Source organism: Didymosphaeria variabile (genome assembly GCF_027946475.1).
Source record: "Didymosphaeria variabile strain IMI 356815 chromosome Unknown scaffold_5, whole genome shotgun sequence".
NCBI classification, from domain to species: domain Eukaryota; kingdom Fungi; phylum Ascomycota; class Dothideomycetes; order Pleosporales; family Didymosphaeriaceae; genus Didymosphaeria; species Didymosphaeria variabile.
The window spans coordinates 3,009,799-3,027,796 of record NW_026611624.1 but is presented as its reverse complement, the minus strand read 5'-3'; the positions used below and the strand labels follow the sequence as shown (position 1 = coordinate 3,027,796).

The following is a 17,998-nucleotide window of genomic DNA, read 5'->3' as shown; positions in this document are numbered from 1 at the left end:
GGGCTTCCCGTAGGTCACCCCCACAGATGACGCAAGATGCCAAGCGATCATGATATATATTGAAGGAGTATTCCGCTTCGACCTTGCTGTTTACAAGTACAATGGCGAAGGTCAGGCTGAGTAGTATCAACATATTGCAGTGACTGTGAACATCACGCTCATGAACTATACTCGAACTGTGCAGTTTGTTATGCTCACAACGTCATGATACTCCAAATATCAGTTTATGTGCATTGTTAGGTCCCAATTTGCAAAAGTTGATTCACCAAAGCGGTGGTCGACAACAGCGCGAGGAGCACGGAGACTTTTTAATCAGCACCGAACGTCGGAGGAGCCGCTTGATTACAATTTTCGATCCCACAGCAACCCGACGTGATCACACTTACTCAAATATCTTTGAAAACGCAAAGGATCAGTTTGACAAGGCGATTCCTTGTACAGTACTAAAAAAAAAAGAAGCAAAAAGGTTTCAGAGAACTGCGTTACCCCAGGATGGTTAATACGGAAGATCTAGCAAGCTGATATTGTATGGTTCAGGGCGTACAGTGGGCACATTCGCTACCGCTACCCAAACTTCCGTCAAGGAACAGCCGCAGGTCGGATCTATGGAAAGGCTCCAATTGGATGAATTGTACGCCGAATCCTTATGGTACCGATCGGACGTGCCCACAACCCTGTACCAATGAAGAGTAGGGACGGCCAAGCTTTTGTCCTTGACTTTCACCAAGACCTAATCTAGCTCTCCAGACATGCATGGTCATCATAATCTTGATTGCTCTCTACGAGGAAACTCTGAGCACAGCGATGGCCAGTACATTTCCTTTGCACATCGGGTAGCTTGCCCAAACGACTTCAATGGGCAATGCCTACCACTAGAAGAACCGAGCCGGCAACAGCTCTTGAGCTCCGAAGCTCACTCTTGGATAATCACAAGATTCTGACATGCACCAGTCTCATGCGCACTAGGACACATTCTGTCTATAGCAGGCTACCGGAAATGTACGTCGCATATGATGAGGCAGATACTCGTGTGACGTATACCTACGAGGGCGAAACACTTGTGCAGCACGTGTCCTCAAGTACCTGCAATATCAATCTGGATTACTTGCTGATGCTTGGCCGGGCCTGCGATCCGTATCCACCAGCAGTGCATGTGTTACAATACTCAAGTCGATACCAGTGTTCAACAAAAGCTTCCACAAGGCCTTATCATAGGTCTCGGCATGTCCAGATTGACCCTGAGCTACTACTCGAACTACAATCTCTAGCCGATGGGCAAACAGTCCATCAACACTCTCTTCGAAATTTTTGTGCGTTTGTCATGTATCTCGAAGTCGAGCCTATCAAGTAAACGAGGGACAAACTCCATGGCAGACGAAGCCTTGGGTCAAGAGGCGCCATGGACAATGGCTAGCATCACAGATCCCACCTTCCATTCTTCTTCCACGCCTCAGTCAACTCTCTCTTTGTCCTCGGCGGCAGCTCATCTGTCCTCCTCAGTCCGACCAGCTCACCTTTCTCAAAATCCTGTAGCATAGTCAGCACTCCCTTCCTCACCAAGATCATGTACGTATACATACCTCTCTTCGATCCCAATACCCGATGTCCTCCCACGGACAACTCTCCCCCGTCTTCCCCGCGGCACTCGTCCCATCCACCCTATCCACGGCGAGGAAACAGCATTCCTCGCAGGCGGGGCGGTGACAGGAAGCGCACTTGTGGCCGTAGTATGCAGGGGCTTTTACGACATGGTTTTCCAGGGTGGAAAAACAGGGGGCGAAGTGGATTGAGGAGGTGTGGACGTTTGAGTGCATGCAATTGGGCCGACAGCAGCGCCAGCGGTGAATTAGGGGGATGGGTGGTGTGTGGGTGGCGGAGGCTTTGCGTGAGGGCATAGTCAGTTTGCGATAGGTAGTCTTTTAGGGAGAGATGCTTCTCAGGCTCAGGCTGGCCAGTGTAGGAAGGAGAAGTTGCGTGCGCAGGGTGTATGTAAGTATATCGTAGGTGCGATGTGAAGCGAAGGTGTTTGAAGAGAAAGATGACGGTGTAGGTGACCTGTAGGTGAGTGCCATGGTTGGTGGAGACGCGGTAGAGTATTTGCTGCTCAAGGCGTGTGGGTGAATGGGGACTGGTGACGGAAAACGTGAATGTCTTCTGGCTGTTGCGGCGCTATGATGTCGGACTCAACATGCAAATGTGCGAAGAGCACAAACTAGGGACAGTGCCGGGTATGTATGCGTATGTTTGGGTCCTGTATTAAGACGCTTGCGCCCATGTAAACGCGTTGCATCCTATCTAGCACGATAAACGAAAACGGTGCTCAAGGTTAGCTTGAGAAATAGGGAAGGCTTTTGCGGGAGGCTAGATGACTACTGAGCGCTGTTGGCATCACCGTGCGACGACTTGCACAGGAATAGGAAACCGCGTGAATGGTCAACATGGCGCTTGCCGTATTTGTCAGTGGCACGGCTCGTGTTCAGGCAGGCACGATCGCCGCCCGTTTCAGGGGCGCCGTCAATGCGGGACATGGGAACACCGATGTACACATGGAACTGTGAGACGACGCCATCACGGTACTGTGGAACGGTGCCCATCGCGATGGAGAAAGTGGTGGTGCAAGTCGACGTGCACTCCCTACCTTCTCGAAAACACGTGGAGCGGGTGGGTGCTTGCGCTTGCGGGCCCTGGACAACTGGCGGGGCCAGGGCGTGGCTCGGTGGAGCGCCTGAACTCGGTGCTGCTCTGCTGCTGCTCGAGGCCCAGCAAGAGAGACAGGCAGAGACACGGGTGCGACCGTGGAGAGGGGAGTGCTGGTGGCCACGGTGCAGGACAGTCCTCGGCGCTCATAGCGCGCGCATTCGTAGAAGCAAGCCGCAAGCAACAACAGGCAGCGCCCTGCAGCATCGCCATGGCCAAAGCGGCAACGCTGCCGCCGAACATGATTAGCGGCCCTCCGCCCTCCTTCTCCAGACCTGCCAGGGCGGCCCACCACACGAGCCCGCGCGCACTCATCTCTCGCCGCTCACTGCGCACTTTCCGAGCCTCCTTTTCCACCGCGCTTCTTCCCTTCGTTGTCCCTTCTTTGGACGTTCCCCCGGATACATAGTTAATAATTCCCCACACGCTCGCTACTCGCCCCTCGACCACAACAATCAGGGGAACCCAGCACCTGCCTCATCGACCCCATTCGCTCAGCGCTCACGACTGCCGTTTCAGCACATTACTTGGAAGGCCATCCGCATACACTCGCTCTCGCAACCCTTTTCGGGCGGGCGCCTTGCACTCGTTGACAGCTGCACTGCGCTTAGCCACCTTACACGACAGCCTGCACCCGCGCACACGATAACGGCCGGCCATGGTCCGAAACGCCTTCACAGCCGCCGTTGCGGCGGCAGCTCTTGCTGCCTCCGCCTTCGCCCAGACATGCACAAGGGACTCCAAGTGCCCCAAGGACACGCCTTGCTGTGGCCGTACGTCTCCTCGCACATGCACAACCTACAGTCTTGCTGACAGACGCAGTCTATGGCGAATGTGGTGTCGGCGCCTTCTGCTTGGGAGGATGCGATCCTACCATGTCGTCCACCTTCGACTCCTGCGTGCCGAACCCCGTCTGCAAGAGCGGCACCTACAACTTCAACGACCTGAACGACGTGCAGTCCATCGACAAGTACCTCGGTGACAATTCCAAGATCAACTGGCAGGCCCAAGGCAACCCCGTCAAATATCCGTCTGGCGGTGTTGCCCTGACCATGGCTGAGGGCACCGTTGGGACGCTGCTGGCCTCGACCTTCTACGTATGGTACGGCAAGATCTGCGCCACCATGTCTACCAGCCAGGGTCAGGGTGTCGTCACGGCTTTCATCATGATGTCCGATGTCAAGGACGAAATTGATTTCGAATTCATCGGCAATGATGTCGGCAATGCGCAGTCTAATTGGTATTCGCAGGGTGTCACCAACTGTAAGTTGTGAGACCTCCTCGCCTGATATTGGTCTAACTTGGGTTGCAGACCTGAACATGGAGGAGCTCAAGGTTTCCCCCGATACCGTATCCAAGACGCACGAATACTGCGTGGATTGGTCCGAAGACGAGCTCAGTTGGTCCGTTGACGGCAACAAGGGCCGCACCGTGAAGCGCTCAGACTCCTGGAACGGGACTGCTGGCCGCTTCGACTTTCCCCAGACCCCTTCGCGCATCATGCTTTCGCTCTGGCCTGCCGGTCTTCCGTCAAACGGCAAAGGAACCATCGACTGGGCTGGCGGTGAGATCGATTGGAATAGCAAGTACATGACCAACGGCATGTACGCTGCTCTTGTCACCAAGGTTACCGTCGACTGCTACGACGCTCCTTCTGGTATCAAGTCGACTGGATCCAAGAGCTACAAGTACACCGACGAGAACCCCACCAACAATACGGTCGAGATGACCAACGATATCATTGTCTTGGGATCCCTCATGGACACCGGTGACGAGCCTGGATCCACGGCCTCGGCCTCGGCATCCAAATCCAGCTCCGCCGCCAAGGCGACTAAGTCGGTAAACATGGTCCCTGGAGGAAATCCCGGTGGTGGTGCCCGCCAGGAGACTCCCGTCGCTGCTTCCAACACAGCTCAAGCTACGTCCGGATCTTCAGAAAGTGGTTCATCGGGCAGCAGTGAAAGCAGCGGCTCAAGCAGCGGCAGCAGCGGTAGCAGCGGTAGCAGTGGCTGGTCGCAAGGCGACACTGGCGCCACTGGCAACACTGGTTCAGCACCTAGCCTCGCCAAGATTAGTGGCTCTACGATTGCCATTGTCTTTGCCATCTTCGGCCTTCTTGTCCTGTAGAAGGATCTCACAGTCGGTTTATTTTCGGCTTGCCAATGACCCCGATCATGAGCACACGTTCCTTCGCTACCTAGCCATTCTTGCCCATCCTTACTATATCCCTGGTGTTCCGGTCTGTCCGAAAAACCAACTTCCATATTGTTCAGTTTCTTCCCAGGAGCATTGGAGTCGGCGAGCGAGCGGAATCCTTGACTGCTGAAGCGAGTATCTACATGTTCATAATCGCATTTGGAATAAGTTAATGTCAACGTTGGATCGCTAGGACCTTACGTAGGAAACGGCTTTCTTAGCATCACTCCTTTGATATTGTGAATATTGCGGAGGTGAGGGGACATGGGCGGCGTTGATAGTGAGAAATGAAGTGTGTATACGCTAGTTTGGGTTCTCTGCTGTGAGTTTGTCTACGGCTTTTGCAAGCTATAGACGGTGCTGGCGAATGCGATAGCATCGACTCATGGTTTTGCCCAGGGTGTACCCCCACAACGACCTCGGGTGTTGGCAACGACGCTGATTGAGCGGGGAAGTACCCGTAGCTGAAGCGTCCGGCAGACGTTACTTTTGACATGGCAAGTGCGCGATGAAATTTACAAGGCTGTTTCGTTGGCATGTTCAGCCCATACGTGTCGGACGCTATATCAAGTGTGAAGAGTCGGCAAACACGTACGCTGGTTGTCTTACAGCCTTAATGTTCTCGCCGGGCGAAACGATTCTCATGGCTGGCTAGAGATGCGTGTCTGCGTACTCAATTCGCCGGTTGTGAATTTTGGGCATTAACAGGGTCAGATACGAGGTTGCTGTTAGCGTTACCGTTTAGATGGTGAAGTGTGGATGGCGGGCCGCGGTATGCGGTGGCACGTTCGAAGAGCTGGAGGAGCTGTGTTGCTTCAAGCACTGAGCTACTTGGGCGTGGACTTGTGGTCGTACATATTAAGGATGAAAAATATGCGACAGCGCGTCGAGAATTGAGTCGGAAGCTATGTGGATTGTTAATCCTAGGTGTTGAGTTGTCGGGGCGTGGCTGAACGCCTCTCGTGGAGATGCAAATGGAGATGGTGAGCAGGCAGTGGCCTGATGACAGTCGTTGGACGTAATCGGTGTCACGAGGCCTAGACCTTGGCATGGGTCATATGTGTCACTAGCTAGCATCATTGCTCATAATCAATACATACAGTTCGTATACACTCATATTTGGTGAGCATAAGCGATCACACGTTGCCGATGGACTCAGGAACCTTTATGAGGTGTTCAAGTAGGTATGCTATTCGGTATAGCCTTCATGTCGGTTTCGCGGACGCTGTTGTAGTCAAAGAGTGCGTCAGGAAGCGAATGGTAAGATCAAGAGGGTGTATTTGACATCAGACTTGTATTTGAGCACAGTCATAAGTCTGCGTTGCCACATGTTCTGAGCAGCTATATGATTCATAGAGCTCCTGAAATTGGGACAGCTAAGTCTGTCAGTCATATGTACTTGTTTAGAACTGACGCGTACGATGAGCACACGCAAGTTATGTTAGACGACTGCGTCGAGTCGCTGTGCGGAGCCAAGAAGGTACAAATAGGCCTACATAAGGACCCTTTTGCATTCCCTCACCAACTCTTCCATTACCAATTTCTTACAAGCACCGTCCAAAGCGATAGAGCACGTTTCGTTCCAGTGGCATACCTTCCGCACAGCATCTCAAAGAAACAGACAAACGTACCAGGGAGCCGAACCCGCAACATGGCGAACCGTTACAATCCATACACAGTGCGAAAACAGCCCGCAAAACAATTGGGCGTATCTGACCCCAAGAATTGGGCCCATACGCCTGGGAGGTGGGTCGCCTTCGGCGCCACTGCCGAGCAAGACCCACCTTCAACCTCTAACTGCTTCGTCGAGAACACCAGTGGCAGTGAGGAATGCTTCAAATTTGACGTCACCGGCACACCATACTACCGTTTTCAGTGCACACCTCGGGCCTGTGGCAACCCCAAATGCCAGGGCAACAGCAGGGTCCTGATGAACTTCACGCCTCCGGGGTGGGACCTGGGTCACCCTGGATTTGGTGCGTACGGTAACCCGATGAATCCGGATTATCAGGGGACAAAGGACCAGGGGTTCTTTATTGAACAGGACGGCCAGTTGGTGTGGAATAGTGCGAAGTGGGGAGCTGAACAGCCGCCAGGATGGGGTCATTAGGCCGGGGATGCCATGGTTAGTGAGTACGGAGGACGAGAACGATGTCATTCGAAGGAGAGCGCCAGGCTTTTCCTGATCTTTGAATTTTTTTTGACGGCTTCTCGTCCCTGGCTTTGAAACTGACTACTTTCATTGTTCGAAATTGAAATCCTGTAGCTATTTGCTCATGAATCCTACGCATATGTTTGCTTTGCCACGAGACAATTATACACTTGAGCACACATTGCATCTCGGTCTTTGTCCCAGGTCAACTCAGGCGGACTAATAATTCAGTCCTGATAATCTAGCCTACGGCTTTTGGTATCGTCGGAGTCTGTGAATGCAGGCAAATTCGTCCATCTGAGACGGCAGGAAAGCAACCGAGCTCAACTTATAGGAACTTTTATCGAGGAAAGGAACTGTTCGGGTCACTGTCTATAATATAATACGTTGGGCATATGCGATTGGGATTCCCTTTGCAATCATTACTTCTGCATCGACATCTGGCGACCACATCAACCCTGGTGAGCTTTTGTGCACATACTCTCCTGCCTCAATCACTGACGTCTTCCAGCTATAACTCTTTTGCTTTGCATTCTGCCAAGGTTTCCCATGGTAGAAAGTCCGTACTACATATTTGCAGAGATATTTGGAGCCTTCGCAGCCGGCTTGACCCTCATGGGACAGTATCATGAGCAGATACCGGCCTTCGCTGCGGAGTCAATCTCGGAAGGGAATGGGATCGTCTACAATGGTGGACCTGCGAGTATTATTTGCAGTTTCACTGGGCTCACTCAAAACAACCTTGGACACCTCTGCATGATAGAATTCTTCGTCGACAGCTTCATCGTTAGAACAAATGCATTCACCATTTTGACGTAAGTTCACCCAAGTCTAGGGTATCATAATTTGGGCGGCGCTTGACCCCGCCACCCCATTCATCACTCCCGCATCAGCACCTGCCGTAATAGGTCTTGCATATGGAAAGCACGTTCATGCCTTCCCTTCCATCTTATCACTCACTGGCAGTCGAGCAGCATGATTTGAAGCTTCGCCATCATCATCATGTCCACCAATCTAGCGCATGATCTCGGTACGGTGGCGAAGCGTCTCCTACAGGAAGTGCAGTCGGATCGGTATCCTAGTAGACGTTCTAGCGTCCTTCTTCGCCACCGCATACTACGAGATGCTTATGCGGGACAATCTAAAGAAGCTTGACCAGGACATGCTGTGCATGTTGATGAGGAAGAGGGAATGCAGAGGCACTCGACGAACACGAGGACATTGGAGATGGAGACTGGCGCGACGGCTGTGGCGAGGCAACCAGAGGAATCAGGCTTGATGTGAGAAGGAACAATTGAATTAAGGAGGCTATTCGGGCGCGCAATAGGCACTTACGTTGGTCGCCGAGGTTAAAGGTGGGTTTTTGTTGACGTATTATAGCAGTGTCTGACGAAACTGTAGAATCATGTTCAGTAGCAATGTTCAAAGAGCCGCATGCAGCTGTGCAATGCGAAATGATAATCGCCGACGCCGGTCTTCGGCATCGGACTTTCACCATGTCGGTCTACGACCACCACCGCGACCGCGAGTCATGGTTCCAGCATTGTTCTCCACCGTCATGCCCCAACAGTCATCAAATCTGCCTTCTCGTGGTTTCGCGCCACTTCATGATGTGTGCATCGCTCATGTTGGGCCGAAAGTTCGGATACCGGCGGATTTGTGAATCGCCCCCAAATGGATGCTCGTACCTGCATAGACAATGCTACCAGCGTAAGAAACACTACTACGCACGACACGAAATCACTTAATGCGTCACTAATCAGCAAGTAATCTGAGCCACAGCACGCATACCCTGCTCGATCCGAGCTGCAATCATTTGAACATCTGTCGATCATGGAGCCACCATACACTTGGACCAATCTATGATATACTGTTGTTATACGAGCCTGATCCTAGCGCTCGGCTCATTTCACGTGGTTTTGGGTTGTTGTCCTCGGACTTGAGTAATCTGCACATCGCCTCTTAATCATGCAAGTTCTCCATCGCAAGTCTGGTTTTCATTTCCCTTTTTATTCTATCTAGCAAAATTTCCATTCGTTGATAATACCCTTGATGCATCTAAATATGGGGTCTCCCCTTCGTTCTCTTATATTCATCGCGACCTTCTGCAGCGCTGTTGTGCTGGTTTCTGCTAACTCGGTAGAGACCTCCTTTTCGCCCAGGCAGGCAACAGCGGGCTTCACATGCTCTTATCCCGGATACCAGAGCTGCAATAGCAAGAAAGAGAGAAGTTGCTGGGTTAAGAAGAGTGGTAAAATTTACAGTATTGACACTGATTACGAAGATGACTTTCCGATTGGCATCACAAGAACTGTAGGTGGCATTCTCTATAGTCTCATATACTTCCCCCTGTCTTCAAACTTCTACTCTAACTTAGATCAGTTTAACTTGGAAATAGCCGAGAAAGTAGTAAGCCCTGATGGCTTCGCAAAGGTTGCACAAGTGGTGAACGGCCAATTTCCTGGCCCGGCCATCGAAGCATGCTGGGGCGACACGATCGTTGTGAATGTCAAGAACACGATCAAGAATAACGGTACCACGGTGCACTTCCACGGCCTTCGCATGTTCCACGAAAACAACTTTGACGGTACCAACGGTCAGTACAGATGATAGGCTTGAAGACATTACATGCTGACAGAGCCAGCTATCACTCAATGCCCTATTGCTGAGGGTGATACGTTTACCTACAAATTTCAGCTCAGGCAATATGGACACAGCTGGTATCATTCACACTACAGCTCTCAGTACGGCGAAGGGACTTTTGGCCCAGTGATCATCCACGGACCCTCGACAGGCAATTGGGATGAGGAGATCGATCCGATTATGGTGCACGAATGGCATCATGCTAGTGCTTACGACGCCTTCTACGAGTCGATGACCTCTCCAGCACCACCCAAGGCTGACCTTATAACGCTCAACGGCATTGGTCGCAACAATGAACTCGGCACGGGCTCCTTTTTCCAACAGACATTCGAGCAAAATAAGAAGTATCTTCTTCGAATTACCAACAGCGCCATCGACTTCCATTTCCACTTTTCGATCGATAACCATCTGCTTCAGGTTGTCTCTGTGGACTATGTGCCCATAAAGCCTTTCTGGACAAATTCGCTTTCGGTCGGCATTGGCCAGCGTTACGGTGTCATTGTTCATGCCAATCAGACGGCTTCTACCAATGGAAAATACTGGATACGCACAGAGTACTTCGATGGCAATGTTCAGGATGCCACCTTTTGTCAATTTCCTCAACAGAACTATCCGCCGAACCAAACTGATACACAACGTGTGGGTATCCTGAGTTATAAGGGTTCAGGCTCTGGTGACCCCAAGACATCGAGGTGGCCTGTAAAGGTTGGCTGTAAGGATCCTGTTTTTGAGCCTCACCTTGAGTGGAATGTGACGCCCCCACAAAACGATGTGCTCAAGAACGCGCTTTATGTGGGAATTGATAGAAGCAAAGAGGTTCATGGCGCATTCCGTTGGCTGCTTGCAGAGCAGCCTCAATGGCTCAATTACTCCAATCCAACGCTTCTGAATTTGGGTAATACGACCTGGATCTCTGACTACGTTCTAGAGCCATGTAAGCTATCGACAAATCGTCATTTCCATTGCAGATCTGATACTTTTCGGCAGACTCCTACAACGATCCTGAAGGTTTCGTCTACTTCATCATCAACTCAGGCGGCGGCCCTAGCAATCTCGTTGGCGTATGTTCTCAATATGATTTACCCTTCGCGATACTCCTTAGGTTCGCATCTGCTAACTTTCACTAAGGGCACCCACCCAATGCATCTTCATGGCCACGACTTCGCCATTCTCTCGCAAGGTGAAGGTCCCTTCGATCCAGCAAATCCTGTGTATAATACAGCCAATCCGCCTCGCCGGGATACCGCCATGCTCCCGGCAATGGGCCACCTCGCCCTCGCCTATAAGACCGACAACCCTGGTGCTTGGCTTCTCCACTGTCACATCGGCTGGCATGCCGGATCGGGTATGTCACTTCAAATCCTTGAGCGACAGAAGGAGATCACAGCATGGATTGGTGGCTCCGCTGCTTTTGAACCTGCGAAGAGAGGCTGCAAGAACTGGAATGCCTTTTTGGCCAAACATAAAGATGACCCGAATGTCTTCAACCCGGATAACCAGGATGATTCAGGCATATGAGAAGCTTGTATTTATGCTTGATCTTTTTGTATTCACTTTGTTGCGTTACGGGAGGGACGTGTGAGGGAGCTACAAGCATTCAGAACATTAGACGAGCATTTACATAGGACTTTTCGGTTACCACAACAACAGCGGGAATTTTGACCTTCATAAGCTCGCCGCCAGCGTTGAGCAAACATCCTCTTACTGTACATGTATCTATTTAATATTTTACTCGGAAAGATTATTTGTGAGGTCTTGGTCTTTGCGAAACTCAGAGATTGTGTTACAACTCGTACTCGTACGACCGATTCCTAATAATAAAGCCCCGTAGTCTCGCCGTATTTACCGTTTCGGAGCTGCGTACAGTTCCAGAAGCTCGCATCAGCCTAAACATACTCGCATTCGTATACGCGTCTTCAAAATTGGTTTCGCGAGATTGTTTCACTCCGAGCCACTTCAAACCTCGGCAGGGCGTATGCTGACGTGTAGTGTGCATACCCATAATGTAGAAGCACCTTTCAACTGTGTCGCTGTTCGCGGCCGCCCTACAGATTAAGAAATGTACTATAGTAGTATGGTCTCAATTTGTGTACAATAGTATAGAAAATGATCATTTAGCAATTCCTTGTAAACTGCTATTATAGCAGTTGAGACAGCTTACTAAGGGGTTCTATTAGCTGCAGAGAGGTATCCGTGGTTAGCCAAGTGAATTGAAGCTTTGAGCACTTTAGGATCTTATACCTTTATCGTCACCATTGCTTATACCTATAGCCAGCACCCACATAGGCCATCGTATAGGTATTTTATAGCTACCTAAGAATACCTACGCGTATAAACTTTGCCTAAATTACCTAAGGATTATATTTTTAAAGTGCTAGTGTAGGTGCTTATTAAGGTATTTGTTAGGATCTAAGGTCTAATAGATAGTAGGATAACCTATTATATAGTAAGAGCCTCTAAGTAAGTACGTATACACTATAGGTAATACCTATTTAGGAGTTAGGGTGCTTTAAGAAGGTTATATAACTACTTTCTAGTAAGTACTCTTTAGAGAGTGCTCCCTAGTAAGCGCTCTCTAGTAAGTAGCTATATATAACTAAGTATATAGGAATAGAAAAATTACCTTAATTCTTATATTTAACCTAAGTTTTAATCTATTATTTAGATTTACTTAGGCCTTCCTTATTAACTTATTATACTTTATAAGATACTTCTATACTAATAAGAACCCCTTTTTTCTTCCCTTAGTAAGTCTTACCTAAGAACTAACCTTAACCTATTTAGGACTAGCTACCCTTTCTAGATTTAATATCTTAAACACCCTTAATATAACTATAAGAACTCCTACTTCTTCTATAGCTTTAGATAATATTACTATTACTCTAATAGGTAACTCTAAGAGTAAAGTATATAAACCTAATTTATATTATAGTAATAGAAAGTATACTAATATCTAGCTTCTTTAGTTAGACCTCTATTTCTTTAAACTTAATAAATAACCTAAAGATAAATAAAAGGTTATCTTTATAGCTACGTATATATAAGGTAATACTAGAGAATAGATTTAACCCTATATAACTAAGTATCTAGAAATAGACTATAATAATAAAGACGAAGTGTTACGGCTACTATACTGTAACGGAATTATAGGACTTACGTTAATAATAGTAGTAACTAATTAGATTATATAGGAGAAGAATATAATTATAGGTTAGATACTAAGCATAATATAGGCACGTAAGTAAGTTACGTAATTAGATCTATAGATCTATAGAATAGAGCTATAGAGCCTAGATCTATAGGATTTATAGGTAGAGCCTATATGTAATGGGGCCTCTAGGACTCTGTTACTAGCCGTGGCCCTATTGGGGTTCTGGTGAGAGATGAGTAGCGTGCAGGGTTGTATAGATTACGTGTGGTGTGAACGTTAATTAATCACTACTATGAGAGTATGTTGCCAAAAGCTTAATAGTAATCTTCCGCGAGGAAACTAGATGCAGATAACTGTATTATAGATTAATAATAAAGGCTTACCTAGTGGTAATCCATTATCTCTATATACTGCTATCTAATAGTGGCTCTATAGGCTCTGCCCATAGATCCTATAGATCTAGGCTCTGTGGCTCTATTCTATAGATCTATAGATCTAATTACGTGACTCCCTTACGTGCCCATATTGTGCTTAGTATCTAACCTATAATTGTATTCTTCTCCCACATAATCTGATTAGTCGCTGCTGTTATTAACGTAAGTCCCATAATTCTATTATGGTGTAGTAGCCATAACACTATCTCCCCCTTCTAAGTCTTTGGCCTAAAGATTAATCTGTTATAGGGGTGGTGCTATATTAGTGGGGCGAGCCCTATTATAAGTTAGGTTGTTGTTGCCCTCCATACCTTCTTGTAAAACCAACGAACGACTCACGCTTGCTAATAAAATTAGTTGTCGCGGATTCCTTGCTATGCCTTGCTCTTACTATAATTAGTTAAAAATTCTATGTAAGCTTTCTCCGCATAATACGCCTAGGCGTCCCGCTTACAAAGCTTATGTTTGTTCGAATGTCTGTGGTTCTTATAATATTAATAGCATTTTAGTGGCTAAGAGTATATTATCTACTACTATTGTTCTATCTATACTAATTATTCGTAGTGCGTAACACTGGTTGCTCCCAAGCTAAAATTTAAGCCGAACTTGTCGAGGCTGAGAAAGCTTAGGAGGAGATTCTGGATGCCCTTACTACTACCTAAGCGAAGGTATTACGGTTACGGAAATAGAAGGAGCTTCTTAATAAGTAGGAGGATTATTAGTTGGCGTTTCTAGAGGCTGAGCTAGATTAGGAAGAAGTAAAGCTAAAGGCCGCTAGTCTGTAGAATAGTCCTAAAGAGGGTAAAGTAGTTTCTTAAGACGCTGCTTATACCTTCTCTAATAGTGGCGTTCTTTATAATTTGCTATAAGGTGGTCTAACTCTTAGTCTAATATCTCTAGGCTTTCTTTAAGAGATTGGTTTGACCGAAATTCTTCTAACTTCTTAGGGTAGTTAAGATTACTTTCTAGTTTCTAGGTGTTGTCCTATAGGTTCCCTTTTCTATTGCGTCCTAGCCATTTAACCTTATAGTAGTTTTAACTGTTTACTAGTTAGTGTTTATTAATGCTTACCACTTCCTATTCTTCTTGCTGTTCTCTGTATGTGTCTGCTTTATAAACTGTAGGTTCCGCGTCTTGTGGTGCCTTTTCTAGTAAGGCTACGTAGAACACTGGGTGTATTTTCATGTTATTTAGGAGGCGTAGTTTAAACGAAACTGGGGTAATCTATTTAAGGACCTCGTATGGTCCTATCTTTAGATAGTCTAGTTTATTTAATAGTTGTTTACTAGTAATGTTTTTTTGTAGTAGCCAGACCTTCTCTCCCTTCTCTAGCGCAGGCGTGGGCTTGTGCTTAAGATTGTAGTATTTACCCATCCTTCCTTACAGGAATATGGTATCTTACTAGAGTTGGGTGTGGATTTATATAATTTCTTTTGCCTAATCTTCTCCGTCTGCGCTCTAGGATCCCATTGTCCTAGGCACTTAATAAGCTGCTGGGTTAAATCTATAGTTTACGAAGAATGGTGAGACTCTAGTAGCACTGTGTTGTGAGCTATTATAGGCTAATTGTGCCATGGGGAGTAACCCCACCTAGTTATTTTATTGGTAGTTTAGGTAATACCTAAGGAATTGTTCTACTATCTAGTTTATTCTTTTGGTCTGGCCATCTGTTTGTGGATAGTATGCCGTAGACATGCTATGTTTAATACCTATAAGGGCGAATGCCGTCTGCTAGAATTTAGATGTGAAGCGTATATCTCTATTAGTAATAATCTTATTAGGGGCACTGTGCTATGCTATTATTATAGAGGTAAACTAGAACGCTATATATTCTGCCTTACTAACTTCCTTATGTGGCAAGAAGTAAGCGTACTTAGTTATTTTATTAATAACAACCATTACTCCGTCGTATTTGACTTTATTATCTAGGTCCTTAGACTTTAGTAATCCTATTATAAAGTCCATTATAACAACTCCCTATAGTCTATTTAGTACTTCCATGGGTTGTAATTACCCATACAGTGCGTGCTAATTTGGTTTATTTCTATGGTAGTCTATGCAATCCCTAAGGACCTCCGTAACTATCTGCCAGGCTTAAGGGAAGTAGTAGTCCCTTATTAGTTATTCTAGTGTTTGTTTAATTCCTTAGTAGCCGTGTACTGACACTTTATAGAATTATTATATGAATTCTCTCTAGATCTTTACTGGAATGAAGATCCTGTTAAAGACCTTATACACATCGTCTTTGTACTTTATTCCTGCTAGTAAGTAGCTTATGCTTTCCTTATTAATTGCAGTTTCCTTCTAGATCCAATTAAGCCACACGCTGGCTTATGTTTCTACTATTACTGTAAGCTTAGGTGCGTTGTATACAATAGTACTATTAGCGTTAAACTTAAGTAAGGCTCCTAATACCTCTACCTTTCCTTAGAGGTCTAGTTACCTACTTAGGGTATTAGCTCTAAGGTTTTCCGTTCCTCTAGTATGTATAATCTTAAAGTTATACGTTAATAAGGTCTGTGCCCATCTTACTTGCCTAGGGGTGAGGGCTTTGTTAGTTATAAATCCTATTAGGTTCTTATAATCTAAGAACACAGGTGTCTAATATTTAGCTTCTTAGAGATACGTTCTCCATTCCTTAAAGGCTTTAACTATTGCTAATATTTCCTTATTATGGATATTGTAGTTGAGCTCCGTAGCCTTTATCTTTTGGGAATAATGGCTGCATGGGTGTTTCTCGTCTATTTTTAGGTCTCACTAGAGCAAGTATGCTCCTATAGTAAAATTTGACGCGTTAGTTTTAAGTATTACTAGGTAGCGTGGGTTAAAGATCTATAGAATAGGTTCCTTTACGAATTCTTCTTTTAGCTAATCCATTGCTTATTAGCACTCGTCTGTCTACTTAAAAGGGACTTCCTTCTTAGTTAACCTTGTAAGTGGTTCCGTGATCCTAGTCTACCCTAGGATAAACTTCCTATAATAATTGTAAAATCCTAGGAAGGACTAAACATCTTTAATACACTTAGGGGTTCCCTACTTAGAGACCTCCTGTAGTTTGGTTTATTTAATCTTAAGTTTCCCTAGTTCGACTACGAACCCCAAAAAGATGGTTTAGGTTATATAGAACTTACATTTCTTAAGCTTAAGGTATAGCTTAGCCTTACTTATTTATTTAAGCACTTCCTTAACGTGCCCTTCGTGTTGTTGTTTGTTTATTAAATAGATTAGTACGTTATCTAGGTATGCCATTGCGTATTCTCCTAGGCATCCTCTTAAGACGGTATTAATTTGTTGTTGGAACACTGCTAGGGCGTTGGTGAGCCTAAAGGGCATGACCTTATATTTAAAGAGTCCTAGCTTGGTTTAGAAGGCTATTTTCCATTCCTTGCCTTCCTTTATCCTAATTTAGTGGTATGCATTTTTAATATCTAAGCGTATAAAGATCTTCGCATCTCGTAACTAATCTTGTAGGTCTGAGATTAGTGGTAGTAGGTATTAATCTTTCTTAGTTATGGTATTGGTTTTCCTAAAATCTATATAAAACTGTAGTTTAGGGTTATCTTTCTTCTCTGCGAACGTGACTCTATGAGCCGTAGAAGATTTAGAAGGTTAAATGTATCCTTGTTTAAGGTTGTTTTTAATATATTGTTTAGTGACCTTAAATTCCTTTTCTATAGTCTTATAAACTAGTCCCTATGTGGGTTATTCCCCTTCTTCTAGCTTAATTTCGCAATCCCAGTCTGTATGTTCTGGTAAATAACCTTCTGGTTCGTTAAAGATGTCTGTGAACTCCTGGTATTATTCTGGGATACCTGGAATTCGTTCTTTGCTGGCGGCCAGCTAATAGGGGTACTTAATTCCTTTGGTTCCCCAATGGATAATTAGATTAACTTACCTTAGCCATAGCATCCTGAGGATCACATCCTATTGGTTATCTATTTTGGCTAGATCTATGGTGAAATTGTTAATTACCAATCTGTCTAATAGGAAGGTTCCTGGCGTGGTTTCTATGTTAATTTGCTCCTGGAATAGCAGTCCCTTAATATTATATAGGATCCATCGTTCCCTTTTATTTATATAGCGGAGCCCTTCTTCCTCTATAAAGTCCTTTAATATAAAGTTCTAGGTAGCTCTGCTGTTAATTATGGCTTAGATAGGTCTCCCCTTAGTATTCTCCCTTGAGCATTACATATGGCCCAAGCATCCCTCTAAGGGCTTCTTTGCCCTTTGGCTAATGCTTAGTCTAGATTTTTGTTGCCACGTGCTTTGGGCACTTATTTTCTAGGTATTCGTACCATGGTCGTCCCTTAACACACTCGTGTGGTAGGAGGGGTCCTAGAGCTAGTACTAGGTATCTACTAACCTTCTTTTCTAGATGCTATCTATGTACTTTGTCTCTTTAGACGAGATTGTTATGTGGGTTATCTATTATTTAGATTGGGAAGGCGTAGTGTTTCTTCTTTGGTGCTAGGTGCATTAGATAGTTGTCTACTATGCATAACGTCTATAAGAGTTCGTAATACGCTGGATGTTTAGTTAGCGTTTAGGGGTTATCCCCCCTTCTATGGGTTTAATTTTATCCTCTAAACGTTCTTCTTTAATTAGAATCTAGTATTTTATTGCAATTTAGGGTGTGTGTGCTTTGTCTACCTATCTGATTTTGTTGGCTATTTAAGCCTAGGTTTGGCTATCTGGCATCTCCACCGCTAGAATTATGTTCCTTTC

At 46.0% G+C, this 17,998-nt stretch overlaps 3 protein-coding genes across 3 annotated transcripts; all 3 read left to right on the top strand.

The window, feature by feature from the left end:
- Positions 1-3,572: 3,572 nt before the first annotated feature.
- UTR2 (putative glycosidase CRH2) lies at positions 3,573-4,824 on the top strand (the record flags this gene model as incomplete). The annotated part of the gene is made up of 2 exons (XM_056216233.1): positions 3,573-3,960; positions 4,010-4,824. 2 exons carry the CDS (start codon positions 3,573-3,575, stop codon positions 4,822-4,824), a joined length of 1,203 nt encoding a protein of 400 aa, XP_056070480.1.
- Positions 4,825-6,544: 1,720 nt separating this feature from the next.
- Positions 6,545-7,003, top strand: N0V89_007469 (uncharacterized protein; the record flags this gene model as incomplete). The annotated part of the gene is made up of 1 exon (XM_056216232.1): positions 6,545-7,003. The coding sequence occupies one exon, from the start codon at positions 6,545-6,547 to the stop codon at positions 7,001-7,003; it is 459 nt and encodes a 152-aa protein (XP_056070479.1).
- A 2,106-nt stretch (positions 7,004-9,109) lies between these two features.
- Positions 9,110-11,206, top strand: N0V89_007468 (uncharacterized protein; the record flags this gene model as incomplete). The annotated part of the gene is made up of 5 exons (XM_056216231.1): positions 9,110-9,358; positions 9,428-9,641; positions 9,690-10,622; positions 10,676-10,749; positions 10,817-11,206. 5 exons carry the CDS (start codon positions 9,110-9,112, stop codon positions 11,204-11,206), a joined length of 1,860 nt encoding a protein of 619 aa, XP_056070478.1.
- Positions 11,207-17,998: the final 6,792 nt, after the last annotated feature.